Source organism: Leptopilina boulardi, unplaced genomic scaffold, assembly GCF_019393585.1.
Source record: "Leptopilina boulardi isolate dan_hultmark-lab unplaced genomic scaffold, ZJU_Lbou_2.1 LbouV2_119, whole genome shotgun sequence".
NCBI classification, from domain to species: domain Eukaryota; kingdom Metazoa; phylum Arthropoda; class Insecta; order Hymenoptera; family Figitidae; genus Leptopilina; species Leptopilina boulardi.
Genome location: NW_026137662.1, coordinates 562036 through 577354, shown reverse-complemented (window position 1 = coordinate 577354; position 15319 = coordinate 562036). Strand labels below are relative to the sequence as shown.

General features: G+C 28.2%; 1 protein-coding gene and 1 long non-coding RNA gene across 12 annotated transcripts in view; one reads left to right on the top strand and one right to left on the bottom strand.

Moving 5' to 3' along the window:
* Window positions 1-15319, bottom strand: part of LOC127284478 (uncharacterized) — a 92481-nt gene that overhangs the window by 22205 nt on the left and 54957 nt on the right. The gene's annotated exons all lie outside the window — the stretch shown is intronic.
* The window catches only part of LOC127284390 (potassium voltage-gated channel subfamily KQT member 1-like), a 60459-nt gene that overhangs the window by 8573 nt on the left and 36567 nt on the right, over window positions 1-15319 (top strand). For 6 of the 8 annotated variants that reach the window (XM_051309801.1, XM_051309813.1, XM_051309796.1 and 3 more), the window contains exons 2-3: window positions 14101-14186; window positions 14317-14520. In XM_051309801.1, the coding sequence (XP_051165758.1) occupies window positions 14342-14520 (179 nt within the window). In that variant the 5' untranslated portion in view covers window positions 14101-14186; window positions 14317-14341. Of the gene's footprint in view, window positions 1-14100; window positions 14187-14288; window positions 14532-15319 lie in introns of those variants that run through there. The other 2 variants (XM_051309806.1, XM_051309821.1) reach the window with 2 other exon arrangements.

Genomic DNA, 15319 nt, shown 5'->3' with positions numbered 1-15319 from the left:
AGCTCTCTGTTTATTATGTCAAAGTCGTAAATTTTCAACTTTTCCAAATGCTCCAAAAATTTGACTTTCAGATATATTTCAATATAAAATTCCGAATTTTAATGGCAGAGCTGGAAAATTCAATTTTCCATTTTCCAAACAATGTTTGATTAAAGAATTGCAATTTCAAATTTATGGTAGTCAATCCATCCATCAATCAACAAAATTTTATAAATAAATTATATGATTATTATGGAAATTTGTTGGTACTCGGAAAAAAATTCTATGGCATATTATTTTTATCTTTGATTCTTTATAAAGGTAAATAAAATATTTTTTTTTTTAAATAAAGTAAATTCGTATCTATGAAAATGTTTGCATAATTATAATCTTACATTCAATATAAAGAAGATGAAAGAGATCGATGAATTGAGTTTGTATAAAAAAGAAGAAAAAAAAGAGGTATTTCATCGAGTGAAATGTAAACTCCGTTAAAAAGAACTTTTCCCTTTTTTTGCAAATTAAAGCCAGGGTATCTTTTTATTTTGTCTTGAATTTTTTTTTATATTTACAAAAATTTTTTATCAAGAGTTATAGATACGCTCGATATATTTTCAACTCTTTTCGTAAATTCCTCCTTTTTCTCTCTCATTAAAGTTTTCTCCCTCTTTATATTAAACATCGAATTTAACCAAATCACAATTTTTTTTTTACATAACAAAAAATCGCTTTTAATCTAAATAAATCGTTTAATCTTTTTTTCCAGAAGAATGAAACTCTAAACGAATTTTTGACTTTATTGGTTTCCTTTGTATCTTTCAAAAGGGATTTTTTTTTTGTTTTTTAAAGGAAAAAAGACTTTCCGATTGCATTCATGGGTATGTAATATAATATGAATCTCTAAGTGGAATGGAATTTGCCCGGCAATGAGAGTTTGGCAACTGGCATAGTTTAATGTTTCAGTTTAAGCGCGTATGGAATTTAGTACGACAGAGAGAGAGAGAGAGAGAGAGAGAACATTTTCGAGGTAATAGATATTACTAATGCGAATGATGTTCTTTTATAGGGGAAGGGATTTCAAATTATCATTAAATTACCTTTAAGCAAATTGGAATTTATCATCAAGCTGATGTTTGATGATTAAAATTTAATTGAAAATTTAAATTCCTAATTATGGTATTTCCATTATTAATGATAGTAGGTTGAAAGGTGGTTTTACAAATGTAATAAAAATTTTAACATAAAGTTTTTTTTTGGAGAAAATTCACAAGATCGATTTTCTATATATATGTAGACGATATAATCTGTTTGAGATGACGCACAAGGCGCCGCACAGATCGTTTCTCCATTCTACTTGTAGTTGCATTGCTTGATTTAGCTTCGCTGCGTTTACTCGAGAGTTGGAATGTTCGATTGAGACAGTTGTTCAAGAACAGATTTCAAACAGATCGATAATGCAATTCGAGAAGCTTCTTCAAACAACGATTGTTCTCCAACAAGGTCTCATATCACTTATTTATCTTTTGATTTCGCAATCATTATTTCATCGAATCAAAAATCTTCTCTAAATTAAAAAAATTAAAGTTCTCTAAATTCTTTTATGATTGCATAAAAATTCCACTAATAATTTTTGTTAGTATAGGTATAGTAATAATAATTTGATAATAAAAATAAATTCTAATCTAATGGAATATATGTAAAATAGAGATTGTCAAAATAGGTTTTGCGGATAGTTTCGATTGGATGAAAAGCGGATTGTCGTAGAGGAACATTGTCTCACAGTTTCATCCAGGGACATTTGTAACCATAGTTTCAACGGAAACGTCCATTATATGTGTATATGTATATACACATATATACATTTCGAACGCTAACATAAACGTATATATATATACTCGATCATTGCAACCAATTCGGCAATGGAAATTCTCATCCGTAGAGATCGAGTATAATTCACTTAACTCCTAATTCCCTGATCGATTCAACACTTCTCGCGCATAATTAAAGTGTTGATTTATTGACTGGGGCCACACAATTTCCTCCTTAAAATGATGAATCACCAAAGAGGCAAAAATCACTTTACTGAGACAACAATCACTGTTATTTGTCATCAAATTTTTTTCATTCCACTTTCATTTTTCTATTGGTGAAAGTGGAAGTGAAATGGTAAAAGTGTATGTGAAATGATAAAAATGGAAATGGAATAACAAATTTTAGTTGAAAAACAAAATGTATTTCTCAGAAATTAAATTCAAAAATCAAAGACGAAAATTCGTGGAAATCTTTGAAAAACAGTTTTATGGAAACATAATTTTCACCATCAATCATATAATTTCATTCTATATTTGTATTTGATTATTATTAGAGGTTCAAAAGATTCTATCCGTATCAAGAGTGAGCTAAACTAGATTAACCCAAGGATGCTCCATATTTTTGATGCTCTATATATATATAGAATGAAATACATTGCCCGGAAAAGGAAGAGGAAGATAAAAGTCTGCAAGCTCTGCTTGCAACTCTCCCTCTACTGCAGCAAATGTTTTGCTTGCTTACCAGTGAATGGTCACAGTTCTCTGTACTGTGGGGAGCTTTTACCCAAAAGTCCATTGCAGAAAAGTAAATTCCGCTTATTTTACTCCTTCTTCCTCCCCCTTTTTCTCCAGTTGACCTCGACAAAGAAAGCTACTCTACGTCACAAGCGCAAATTCTTCACATTTTTCCTATTTTAACTCCCCCCCCACCCTCCTCCTTCTCCTCCCCCCTCCATGCTGCCAAAAGCTTTTCGAGAGATTTTCTCATCTTTTTCATTCTTGACTTTATTGCCTGACAAAAAAGCCATAAGAAAGAAAATGATACCAAGAAAAACAGGATACGATTCTATATATCTATTGATGATATCTACACACGTGAGATTTTTCTCTTATTAAGAACCCGTCATTTTTCTATACACACAAAGAGAAAGAGATTTTCACTTTTCTGATATAATTGGAAAGCATAAGTAAAAGAGAAAAAAAAATGTCAGATCTAATTAAAGAGTTTTCAGTTGAATTAATTATAGTAATGAAATAATATCAAGTGGTCCTTAGAATGAATTAGTACATTGTTCATCAAATAAAAGGTCAAAAACTTTTTTAGATCATTAGTATGTACTAAATTATTAAAGTTAAAAAAAAGTAAGTTAGTTAAAAATTACAAATTTGTTAATTGTAAACAAAATTTTTATTCATTATTTTGATTTTTTATAAGTATATAGATTATGAAAAAAATAGTTCAGATTGAGAAAGAGGGAGAAACCGATAAATATAAACTATAAATCGTAGAGTTAGATCGTCAGGTAATCCCCGAGCAATTCTCTTGGTTTTCTCACTCTTTTTCCATCTCGACTTTTCAACTTCTCGTTTTTGGAAGCTGAGAAAAGTGGCTCACACTGTTCGGAAAATGGCTCCATTCTGTGTGGCCAGTTTTGCTCTCTCTTTCTCTCCCTATATATATATATATATATATATAGTCAATCTGTATAAAAGTCAACTCCCATGGGTATTCTAACAATCCACCGGGCAGGAATCCATTCATTTTCAAGTTCCCAGGTCTAGTAACTTATGCCCTCGAGTTATGTTCGAAAGTCATGATCACTAGGCAAATTGGAAGCTCATCCTGCATAAGCAATGAATCCCACGGAATTTTCATTCTAATCTCCATTCAATTTTCAGATTCTTTATCCTAATCCCTGGTTTTTATTCCTAGTTCTCAATAATATGAATAAGATAAATAATATCCAACTTCATTCAAATTTCATATTTCACATAAAGACAGAAAGACTCAAATCTTTTTTTTACAAGTGTGGAAAAACTAAACTCATAAAAACATTTTCTTTTCTATTGTGTTGAAACATTTTCTCATATAATGTTTATACATAATGAGATATATGGAGGCTTTTATTGATAACAATTGACGTGATAAATATTTACTCGCTCACTAAAGAGGTAAATCGACGAGCGTATAAAATTTATAGTAATTCATATACACCCATATATATGAACATGAAACACAAGTTTCAAAATGGAATTTCAGTGACATAATAATAAATTAATAGTTCCCATGTCTGTATTTCAAAAGCGAATAAATATAAACAAATCGATTTGCTCATGTTAGAGTCGCAACAGCGATTTCATTTCATTCGAAAACAATTCAATTGAGCGAGAAGAAAAAAATTACATTTTCATTGAAAAAACATTTTCTCGTTACAATGAAACTTCAACGCAACGTAACACTTGAATGTCACACCATAAAAAAAATGAAACAAAGAACGTAAAAAAAGAGAATATGAGATAAAATAAAAATATAAACAAATTCGAAAATTTTTTTACATATGCCATTTTTTTAAACAAAATTAAAATTTATAATTAGTAAAAATTATTTTTTTTTGTGAATTGTTAAAAATTTTTCTTTTCGTCCAGAATGTAAAAAATGGCTTGAGGCGACTAAAACTTTAGGGAAAAAATAACTATGTTCCTCTCTCTCTTTCCCTTCAAGAGTTGATATAGTGTTTTTTAAAATGAACTACCTTTTCGTCGCTATACCAACTCCTAACTTTCTACATTTTATCTTCCTCTCTCTCATTCTTCTAACAAAGTAGAAATATATATATATATAGTTGAACTATTCGGTTAAATTCCAGTAGAGCAGTTAGGGCCAACGATATTTCGTTTTCAAGGGGGGCAGAAATGCAGCCACTTGGCGCAAATGAAGCACCTTGTTAACTAACAACTCGTGAGTAAACTCACGTGTGTGTTTGTTAAATACGAGTAATTAAGGGACAGTAGGTATGTAGCCTTTAATTGAAAGTCTACTTTCATATATGGTTTCAATTACAGGCGACCCGTAATTCTGATCCTTGTGGATACATTATTATTATTATTATGATTATTACTATTGTTGCTCAAAAAACTTCCTCAATCACAAACATTTCAAAAACATATTCTATGCTTCTTTTTTTAATTTTCATAGACCCTAAAAAGCAAAATAAAAAAAATATAGTAAATTAAAAAATGTAAAAATATGTCACAACGAAAGTATCTTTTCTTTGACAATTTTTCAATTTCCTTCCTCCCATATTTTCTCCAATAATTTATTCGCCAAGAAAATTCACTTGAAGGACGTGTTCAATCAGAAGCAAGCTCGTGATGGCTCTAGGGGGGTGCCGAAGGGGGGGTGGAGGGTGAAATGATTGACTTTTATAAAAAGGAAAACTTTATGAAAATTTGAACACACTTGTGTGAAATGAAAGTTACAGAATTTTTATCTCCTGAAAACAGTTATGTATTTTTTTTGTCTCGTGTATACAAAGCAAATAAATACAAATATAGAGGAACATTCTCTGTCAGTTGTATAAAAAAAAAAAAAATTTTTGTAGTCAAAATAGAAAAACAAAACGACAGACAAATCTCGAGAAAAGCGGACCATGAAAATAAATATATAAAAGTTGCTAACATAAAATACGAATTTTTCCACTTGTATCACATTACAATGTATTACAAGATCTAAAAATTTTACAATTCCCTGTTATTTATTTATAAAAGAAATATTTCTCTCGAAAAGAATAGTTGATTCAAAACACTTCTTATTTTAAAAGATATAAATAAAATTTTTAATTTATAAATTAAAATTTAAAAAACCAACAAGAGTAATGCTATTGTTGATTAAATTATTGACTAATAAATTATGTAATTACCAGTGTTTCTATCTTTGGTATAAATTTTTAAACTGGACTTTATATCTGAATTATTGAAATAATTTCTTTGACATTTGACATTACCTATATTCCTTATAGATATTCAATAATTTTCTTATTAATCGTCAACTAGCTTATATGTAAATTTTAGATATTTCTATAAATAAACTATAGTGTGTCGACATTGTGGAAACATGTACACACAAGCAGATAAGCCGTTTGACATGAATAAATAGTATCCAATTTTCCGGTCTCTCGAGATTGTGAATGATCCAGAAGTTACCAAACGCAAGATATCTTATACATATATACACGGTTCAATACTAAATAAAACATTCATCAACCATTGCGAATAATTAATCATTTTCTTTACTTCCGTTTCATATATATATATATAGTGTCTCAAATGTCGGTAAATATTTCAAAAGAGTGAATTAATGAATTTTCACTACTCGCGTATATTACGTAAAATGAAATTTTCTATGCATACAACAGCGCGAAAACGTATTTACCAACGCTTCCATAGTTTAGTAAAGTAAACTCGAAACGTAAGTGCTTTCTAATAAACTTGGATATGAGTAAAATAGTTTAGAAGAAAATTAGAGAATACTTAAATTTAAAAAAAAAATTTGTTTTGCAAAAATAATTTTATTCAATTTGCCCAAAAATTTCCATTTCCGGTTAAATTCATTTACGGTTTTTGTGAAAAGAATTGACACAATAGAAAAGAACATTAAAATCCGTTGAAAATTTATCACCCTTTGTTCAAATAAATTTATTCATTTTTTTGCGAACTGAATTTTACTTCACATCATTTTTACGCACTTTTTTTCCCCATATATATACTCTCTACGGGATTCAGCGTGATTAAATTTTTCTCCCCTCATACAAGATTCTAATTCTTTCATGCTTACGTAATATTCCGTGAACAAATGATGAATAAATTAAAAAAAAAACCTGAAAACGACGATAATAACACGCGGTAAAAAGAAATATGAGATTTATTAATTGGAACTTGATAATATAATAGAGAATTATTATTACTCTCATCTAATTTTAATGAAATATATTTTGATAGAAATCTCATATAAACATCACAAACCATCATGTAAGGAAACATAGTTAACACAATATTTCTTACTTTCGTTGGCTCAAGTTCAGCCAATTTCGTGCTGCGTACTTGTTCATTTTGATCGAAGAGCGCGTAGAAAGGTATAAATCACTCAGAAGTTTTAACGATCAAGAAATTTATAGAGGAATGTGATATTGAACTTTATGTTTCATAGGACATATATATATATATAGATCTACTTTAATCAAAAGTAAAAATGTACTCAATTTCCCAACCTACTGATGTGCTACATTGTATGTATTCCTAACTTAATAATGATATAACAAAAAATTTCCCAACCTTATTCTACCTTTTCAGACATTTTTATACATAAACAACTTTTCTTTTTTCCCATTCCATCCTTTTTTTCGTTTTTTAATAAAACAGTCTAAACGTCAGCTATTTTGATTCTTCGGCCTATATATATATTGCGTATTACAGATATTTTCTCTAATAAAATTCTTTAGATGCTTGTGCGCATCCAAGAGAAAGCTAAAGTCGATATACAGGGTGTTTCTGACAAAACGAAAATGCACTCGAGAAACAAATGGTTAGATTTATGTAACAATTTTAAAATAGCAAAATTATGATTTTTGAAAAACGGATTTTAAATTATAACGAAAAATAAAATTCAAGTTAAAAATTTCTATTTAAAAAAGTTTAATTAAAATTAAATACTTTAAATTTTAGAAAGTATGTAACTAATATTATTATACAATTTATCAATTAATTCTATTTTTCGTAAAAAAGAAGTTTAAATATTTGAATTGACATCAATGAAATGAAAAAAAGTGATTTCAATTTTCGAAACAATATTTGTGAATATATATTTAACGTAAAATGCGAATTTGAAATTACATTATTTTGAGTGCAAACATTATTTAGAGCGCGAGTAACAATTGAGAGTAACTCCTTTTTTCGGGAGTACTTTGTATATATATAGTATTGATTTTCCTTACTGAGTTATTTTGATGTCACATAGCAAAGCTCAATACGGTGCATCCGGCATCATATGTATATTGTCCTTATGAAATGTGGAGTCATGCAGAAAATATTTATAATAATTCTCTCTTGTATGCATAGATTGTCAATTCTTTTTTAAGACGGAAATACTATATTATATATGCCAAGAGTGATATTCAAGCACAAAACAAAATAAATTACATCGTTATAAAATGTAAAGAAAATACGAATTTGTTGAAAATTAAATTTAACAACAAAATTAAATTAAATTTAAATTGAATTTAAATTAAATTTAAATAAAAGTTATATTAAATTTTAAATTAAATTACACAATAAGTTACATCAGTAAATAATTGTATTTAATTTAATATATGCAATAAATAAATTTTCTAATTTAATTAAAGTTTATAAAATTTAAATTTAACGATTTTCAACAATAGTTGAATTGAATTGGTTTTGAAATAATTACTTTTAATTAATTACCTAATTGTTTCACAGGATAAGTAGTTTCACTATAGAGTTTTTATACCCTTTGTGTCATTAATTCGATTCAAGTGATTGGAAACCACAATAGAATCATCAAAGAAAAGATAAAGATTTTAAGTAGAAAAAAGGAGTAAAGATTTTCTATATTTTTACCCATTGAAATCAATTTTATATTCGCTAAATAATATTGTTCTTAACGCGTCGCGGATTTTAAGGAGAAAAGACAGTCAATAGTCAGACGTCACAGGAAAAATACGCTTCTAAATAAGGAATACTTTCTCGCACAAAAACCACACTTTTTCTACTTTAAAAAAACTTGTAATTTATTCCTAAAAAAATAAATTAAATATAAAATAACTAAATAATAAAATAAATAAAAAAATATAATTCAAAGTAGAGGTAAAATTTCATAAAAATAAGATGAAAAATATCACATTTAAAAAGCATAGAAGCTTGTTTTTGAAATATAATAGAAAGAGAAACCACTGACAAAGACAGGGATTTATATTTATTTCTCTAGTCAGAGGGTCAAAGAATAATAAAACAGAGACATTACGAGACTAATGCAATTCATATCCTTTGAAGTGAACATTCTGTGGTGGATATACAGTTGAGGCGAAATTGAATACTTTAGACTTTCAAAGAAGTACTTAGAAAAACCCCACGCTATTGTCCAGTTAATACTATTAAACTCGTTCTCTTTAGTTTTCAAGATAATGCACTCGTAAAGTTTAAAAGAAGCCACAATTTTACTAAATACACCAAAAATTGACCACCAAAAATTCTAAAAAAAAAAAATAATAAAACCACATTTAAGTACAGAAACTTTCTCATAAAAAACTCAAAATGAATATTCTAACGCAAACGTAGAAAAATTTAACTAAAAATAATAAAAAAATATTTACTATCGAATTACAGTCAAAAGTCACCGACGTATACCGATTGATGGTAAATTTTTTTAAAAATGAGAATATAAAAAATTACCGACATAGAAATCTACCTTACCGACTGATGATAAAAAAGTTTTTTTTTTAGAAATAAGAATATGAAAAATTACCATCAGTCAATAAGGTAGATTTCTAGGTCGGTAATTTTTTATATTCGCTTTTCAAAAAAAAACTGTTTTACCATCAGTCGGTAAGATAGATTTCTGCGTCAGTAATTTTTTATATATTTATTTTTAAAGTCGGTAAGATAGAAAAATTTATTTTTCTACCAAATTAGTAAAGCAATTTAATTTGCTAACTTTTAAAGCAAAAAATAAGTCACTAATTTGAATTAATTAAAATTTTCACTAATTGAAATTTATAGAGAGTACTTATAAGTATATTAATAAATATCCAGTGGTAAAATGTAAAAAAAACAATGGGTTTTTACTTAATTAGCGAAAAATGGAAAATGAAGCGTGATTTTCACAGAAATGACAGTGAAATTGAACGTGGAATTTATTGAAATGGATTAGAGAGAGAGAGTTAATCCGCCAAGCTCGAATTGATCAGACAGGCGTAACGTTGCGTATCAGTTTAGCTTGTCGGCGTCGAGTAATTGGTAGTGTTAGTGTTTTCCAATTAAAGTGATGGCCCCGCTTTCCCCAAGGGTTGCGTGATTACTCGCTTCGTTATCCACCAAAAAGGACAAGACGTTTGCGCAATTATCTCTTTCTCTCACTCCGCGCCCGCCACAGCAGCAGTGGCGCGAGAAAATGGAGAAAATGTCAAGGCACTACGCCTGATGATGATTCTATACTCTCTACTATATAGTATAGTACTTGGTACTATAATGCTAGTTCAACTTGTGGGATATCCAACGTGACCCGACAGGTCAAACAACCTCTGGGTACCGCGTCTATAAAGACGCTTTGCATCGTGGAAAAAACTTGCCCCAAATATAGGTCGTGTTTGTTTATTCTAAATTCAAAAAAAAAGAGATGGAAAAAAATTCACCAGCAAACGAAAGGAATATATTGAGCGACTAGAGGAAAAAAAACCTGTTAGCTGCTTTATATAAAATACACTCGATAATCTGGATTTAAAATAACATTTTATCGATCTGCAATGAATCGAGTTTCTTATTTATTGTAACTGTAACAATGTTGCAATTAACTGGTACTACCATTGTTTCTAATTGTAAGTATAAAATAATTACCTCATATTGTAAAAAAAGAAAAGTTTAAAAATAAAATCAAAAATCATTTAGACATTCCTATTTTCTACAAAGCAAATTTTAGACTATTTTTAAACTATGGTCAGAGGTTCTAATTTTAAGTAGTAACGGTTGTTTTTGATCAGCCGCGAGTATCATTATTTAACTCGAGAGCAAATAATAGTAGACGCGAAATTGCGAACAAAATGGAAAGAGCAATTTATTAGCATTTTGGTGCTTCGTAATCATTTGTACAATATTATTATGCTTATTCTTGTTTGCGGGAACTAAAACAAAAAAAAAAACAAACAAACAAAAATAAAAATATGCGCAAAGTGATCTCTAGAGATTATAGTCCCTTGTACATAGTCAATGTGCAACGTAAACAGTTCTCCAACTTTTACGTGTTATTTGAGGTGCAGTGTACTTGAGTGTTATTGCATGCATGTTGTATGTCTACAAGTAAGATAAGCAATTTGTGGATTTCAAAATGCTTTTTACTTTTTTTTCATTTTTTATTCCACAAAATTATCAACATTTAAGTGAAAAAAAAGTTTTATTTTACATGGAATAAATTTAAAACCTTTTAAATTAAAATCTATTTAAATTTAAAAATATAATTAAAATTAATCATAGTAAAGAAGTTCCTCTTTTTTAATTTCGTAGACATTTGTGTAATTTCTGTATTTTATAGAGTCCCACCCACTTTACAACATTCCTAAGTGTAGAGAAGATCCTCAACTTGGTTAGAAGATTTGAAATATAGCTCAAGATTAAAAAAAAATGGTATGAGCAGATAGGGGTAATTTAAATTTTATGAAAGATTCTTGCAATGATAAAATTGCATTTTCTGATTCTGCAATCCAGAATTTAATTTTAAACACAAAAAATGTAAAGATTTATCACTTTTTTATTCAGAGTAAACGTATTTTCATTTATTTCCGTTATCTTTGAATATTAATTCCATTTTTTTTTCTTTGACCAAAATACGTTTGTTCTAAATTTCCTAATATTATCATTCTCTTTTTTTTAATTTTTTTTTCAAATGAAAAAGAAAACGCAAAAAATAGATTTACGCAGGTTAAAATAAAATATAAATTTCAGGAAAAAAAATAGTGAACATGAAAAGGGATCGTATCGGAATAGGAGCGCCAAGGATCAACGGGAGTGGTTGTTAAATTTTAAGAGGTTTTTTTTTCGGACTATCACATGCGAGTGCGCTTGCAGACTAATCGTTAAAAAACCTCTTTTCCACTGTTCTGTCATCAGAAAATATCGCGCTTCATGAGATTGTGAGCACTTTTAATTATGATCACCGGTCATAAATCGTTAAAACAAAAGGACGTTCGAATAATTTCAACGTGGAAATTGGAACATTATCGTACTTTGTATTTTCCTAACGCTCATTCGGGACAAATCGTAAAATACTCCCAATTCATATTGATCATCGCTTTTCCTGTTATATCCGAATAATAAAATGTACTGCGGTTGATAAGCATTTTTTTCCGCATCATTGACACAAAAACAAGCATAATAATTAATAAATTAATCATGTTATATATTAATATACTAATATAATTAATAAATTATTAAAATATTAATATATTTTTCAAAATTTTAAAAGACATTTTTTTAACAAAAATATTTGTTTGAATAGTATTTCAATAAAATATCTAAATATTACGAATATTAAAAAATTACACATACCGGAAGAATAAAATTTGTATAATAAAATAACATTTAAATTTAATGGCCTTTAAAATTTGAAATAAAAGAAGCAGTTTTCTATTTAATAGTTTCTGGTTATAATGGTTGGTATATTAGAATTTCTTGACAAAAAAGAAATCATAAAGCTACTTTATCGACAGTCGGCTTAAGGCAACAGGGGAGTTAAGCAAATAGAAGATAATGGACGAGATGAAAACTCCACAGATCATGAGAAATCAAACATGACCGAGAAGGTCGATATAACAGAACTCTGACTTTGTCAATTTCGAAACTTTACAATTTCAAATACCAGCGCTTTTTTATAATAAAATTAACGATCGTAAATTAAATTATAAGTGAAATTATTTGTCGAAAAGACAATAATTTTTACTACAATTGTTTTTGTAACAAAAATTCATATGATCATTAATTGTGACATTAAATTTGAAATGAAATAATTCGAAAAAATTATTCCAATTTATAAACGTGGCGCTTTTGTGCAATTTTACAAATGGATTTGAGGCCACACACGGGCCATTGAAGAAGAAAGAAAAGCATTTTTGATGAGTAGAGGAATGTTCCGAAAATGAATGCAGTGACCAAGGGCAATGTTTCACCCTTCCTTTTCTTTCGCTTGGAATACATTTATGAGGTTATCGTTTTTTGTGACCTCAAGAAAAGACAGGATGACGAACGACACTAGACCACAATGATCTCCTGTTCTTGCATTATACATATATATATGCATAAAAATGTGTGTATATAAAACGCCTCATCATTTTCACCGAGTCTAAAAATTTTTCCTCACCTCAACAAAAAAGACAGATGCCTAATGCTTCTTAATAACATTCTTTTCTACCTGAAAGTATAAGATATACGACGTGTTCTTTATCTCTATTACGAATGAAGTAGACAAATTGCAGCATTACAGCTTTTTCTTTATTATACCTGCACACAAAATAAAAATAATTGAAAAATAAAAAATTCCTCGTAATAACTAAAAAAAAAAGTAAAGAAATTATGATTGAACGTCTTATAAATTAAGGTCAGAGACAATTTCTGCAGGTACAGATTCGTTTTATTATTCCTGTGACGACATCGAAAAAATTTGGCACATGTTCATTTGATTTTTTTGCCAGAACTTGTTGCTAGTTATGTATCGCTGGTAGTTAACGAACCGTGCAATACGCATTATTACTATTTCACTGATCCCAACTTTTGTATTTCGTCTTTAATTTTTCAAGAAGACAATGAACAATAATGTCAAATGACACTTGAAACACAAGGACTAAATCAGCTCAAATCATAGAAAAAGTACGCTCCAAAAACGATGACTCAAATCAACATTTACATTTTGAAGAAAAAAATGTATCATTGATTCTTATTTCACTGAAAAAAATTTATTTTATTCAAATAATCGATTACTTAATTATTATCAAATAAATATTTATTTAAATTAAATTAACTGTATTTGAAACAAATACGATTTAATTGACTTAAATAATAATTATTTGCTACCGTATTCTCCGAGTACCAAAATTTGCAATTACCATTGTAACTAATAAGGATTACATTAACTGAATCTGGCATCGCTTTATTATCCTATTTATTAGATATAAATAATAAAACAAAAACCCACGATCATCATAATTTGTGATAGAAATTACTCTGATGAGTTAATTGAGAAATTGTAATCGAATTGTAATTATGTAAATTTTGAGTTACCCAACAATTAGAAATAATTGGGTTCCAACGATAAATATAATTATAACCAATCGAATCCGAATAAATAGCTTTTATATAATCTAATATTAATTACATGATTTAAGTTCTTATTCGTTAAATAATTTTGTTTACGAAACTGTTACGTGAAAAAATTATTTTACAATTCAAATAATAAATAAAAAAAAATTAACATTCTTTTCTCGCAGAAATATACAATTAAAAAAACAAATATTAAAATATCAAATTTTGTTTTCAGATGTATATTTTTGGAAAACTGTCCTGATCCCACCTGCGACATGTTCAATCGGAATTGGAACAGGTCGGCTAGCTGACAAACAAGACGTAAGTTTCAAAAAAAAAAAAATTTTTTTCGATAACTTAAAATTGAAAAAAGATTATTTATCATGAATTATATATATTGAGAATTGAAAATTATTCGTACAGCGCGGATTTTTGTTTTCTTTAAATAAAGATTTCGTCATTCGACGGCCTTGATAATGACGTCAGAGACGTCATCAGCAGCTGATAGTCCGGCCTTGCTACATCGGCCATTATTGACAACGTCTTCTGACAGCCGATTAAAACACGGTAAAGGATCTACGGAAAAGAATCACGCACGTTTTTCACCACCTAGCGTGAGATTTCATAGTCTTGATATGGACCAGAAAACACTTCGGTAAGCATTATGTACGTTTCCCAAAAAAGTTTTATTAAAAAATTCACTTATTTATAAATACATCTGTCATTATAAATTTATTTTGACAACGTTATAAAAAATTTAGATAAATTTTTGTAAATTTACAAAATTTTATTAGAGAACTAGAGAATTGATTTTTTAGAGAACTAGAGATTGATTGTTAGTAGACGTCAATATGATGGATCGTATGATTGAAAAAAAGAACGATTCAACAAATGTTTCCAGTAGAAAAAGCACTTTGTAGGCTTTTTTATTAATTTTTTTTAAATCCATTAGCAATATTTTAATAGTGTTTTAATCTTTTCAAATATTTTTCATATTTTGCAACTATTTTTTAGTATATTTTTTTATAATATTACAATAATTTTTTTATTACATTTAAAAATCATTCCATATTTCCTGAATTTACCATATATTTCTATCTATATTTACAATATTTTTCCCTATTTTCAACACTCCGATATTTTCTTTTCTGTTTGAAAAAGGATTTTATAAAAAAAAAGAAGAATCACGACTCAAACAAGATATATAGTAAAAAAAAAACCGGAATCAGTTTTTTTATATGAATGAAGAAAAAAATCAATTGCTATTTTACTCGGTGAAAAAGAAAAATTACAAGAAAAATTGTCGAAGAAAAATGAAAGTAGAAGAAGAGGAAGACAATATTCAAGCTGACACTAAACACAAAGATAAACAAAGCGGTAAAAAGTGTTATATATTTAAGTGAAAAAATGTGAAAAATAAAAAAGAAGAAAAAAAAAGAAAAGCAGAACTCATG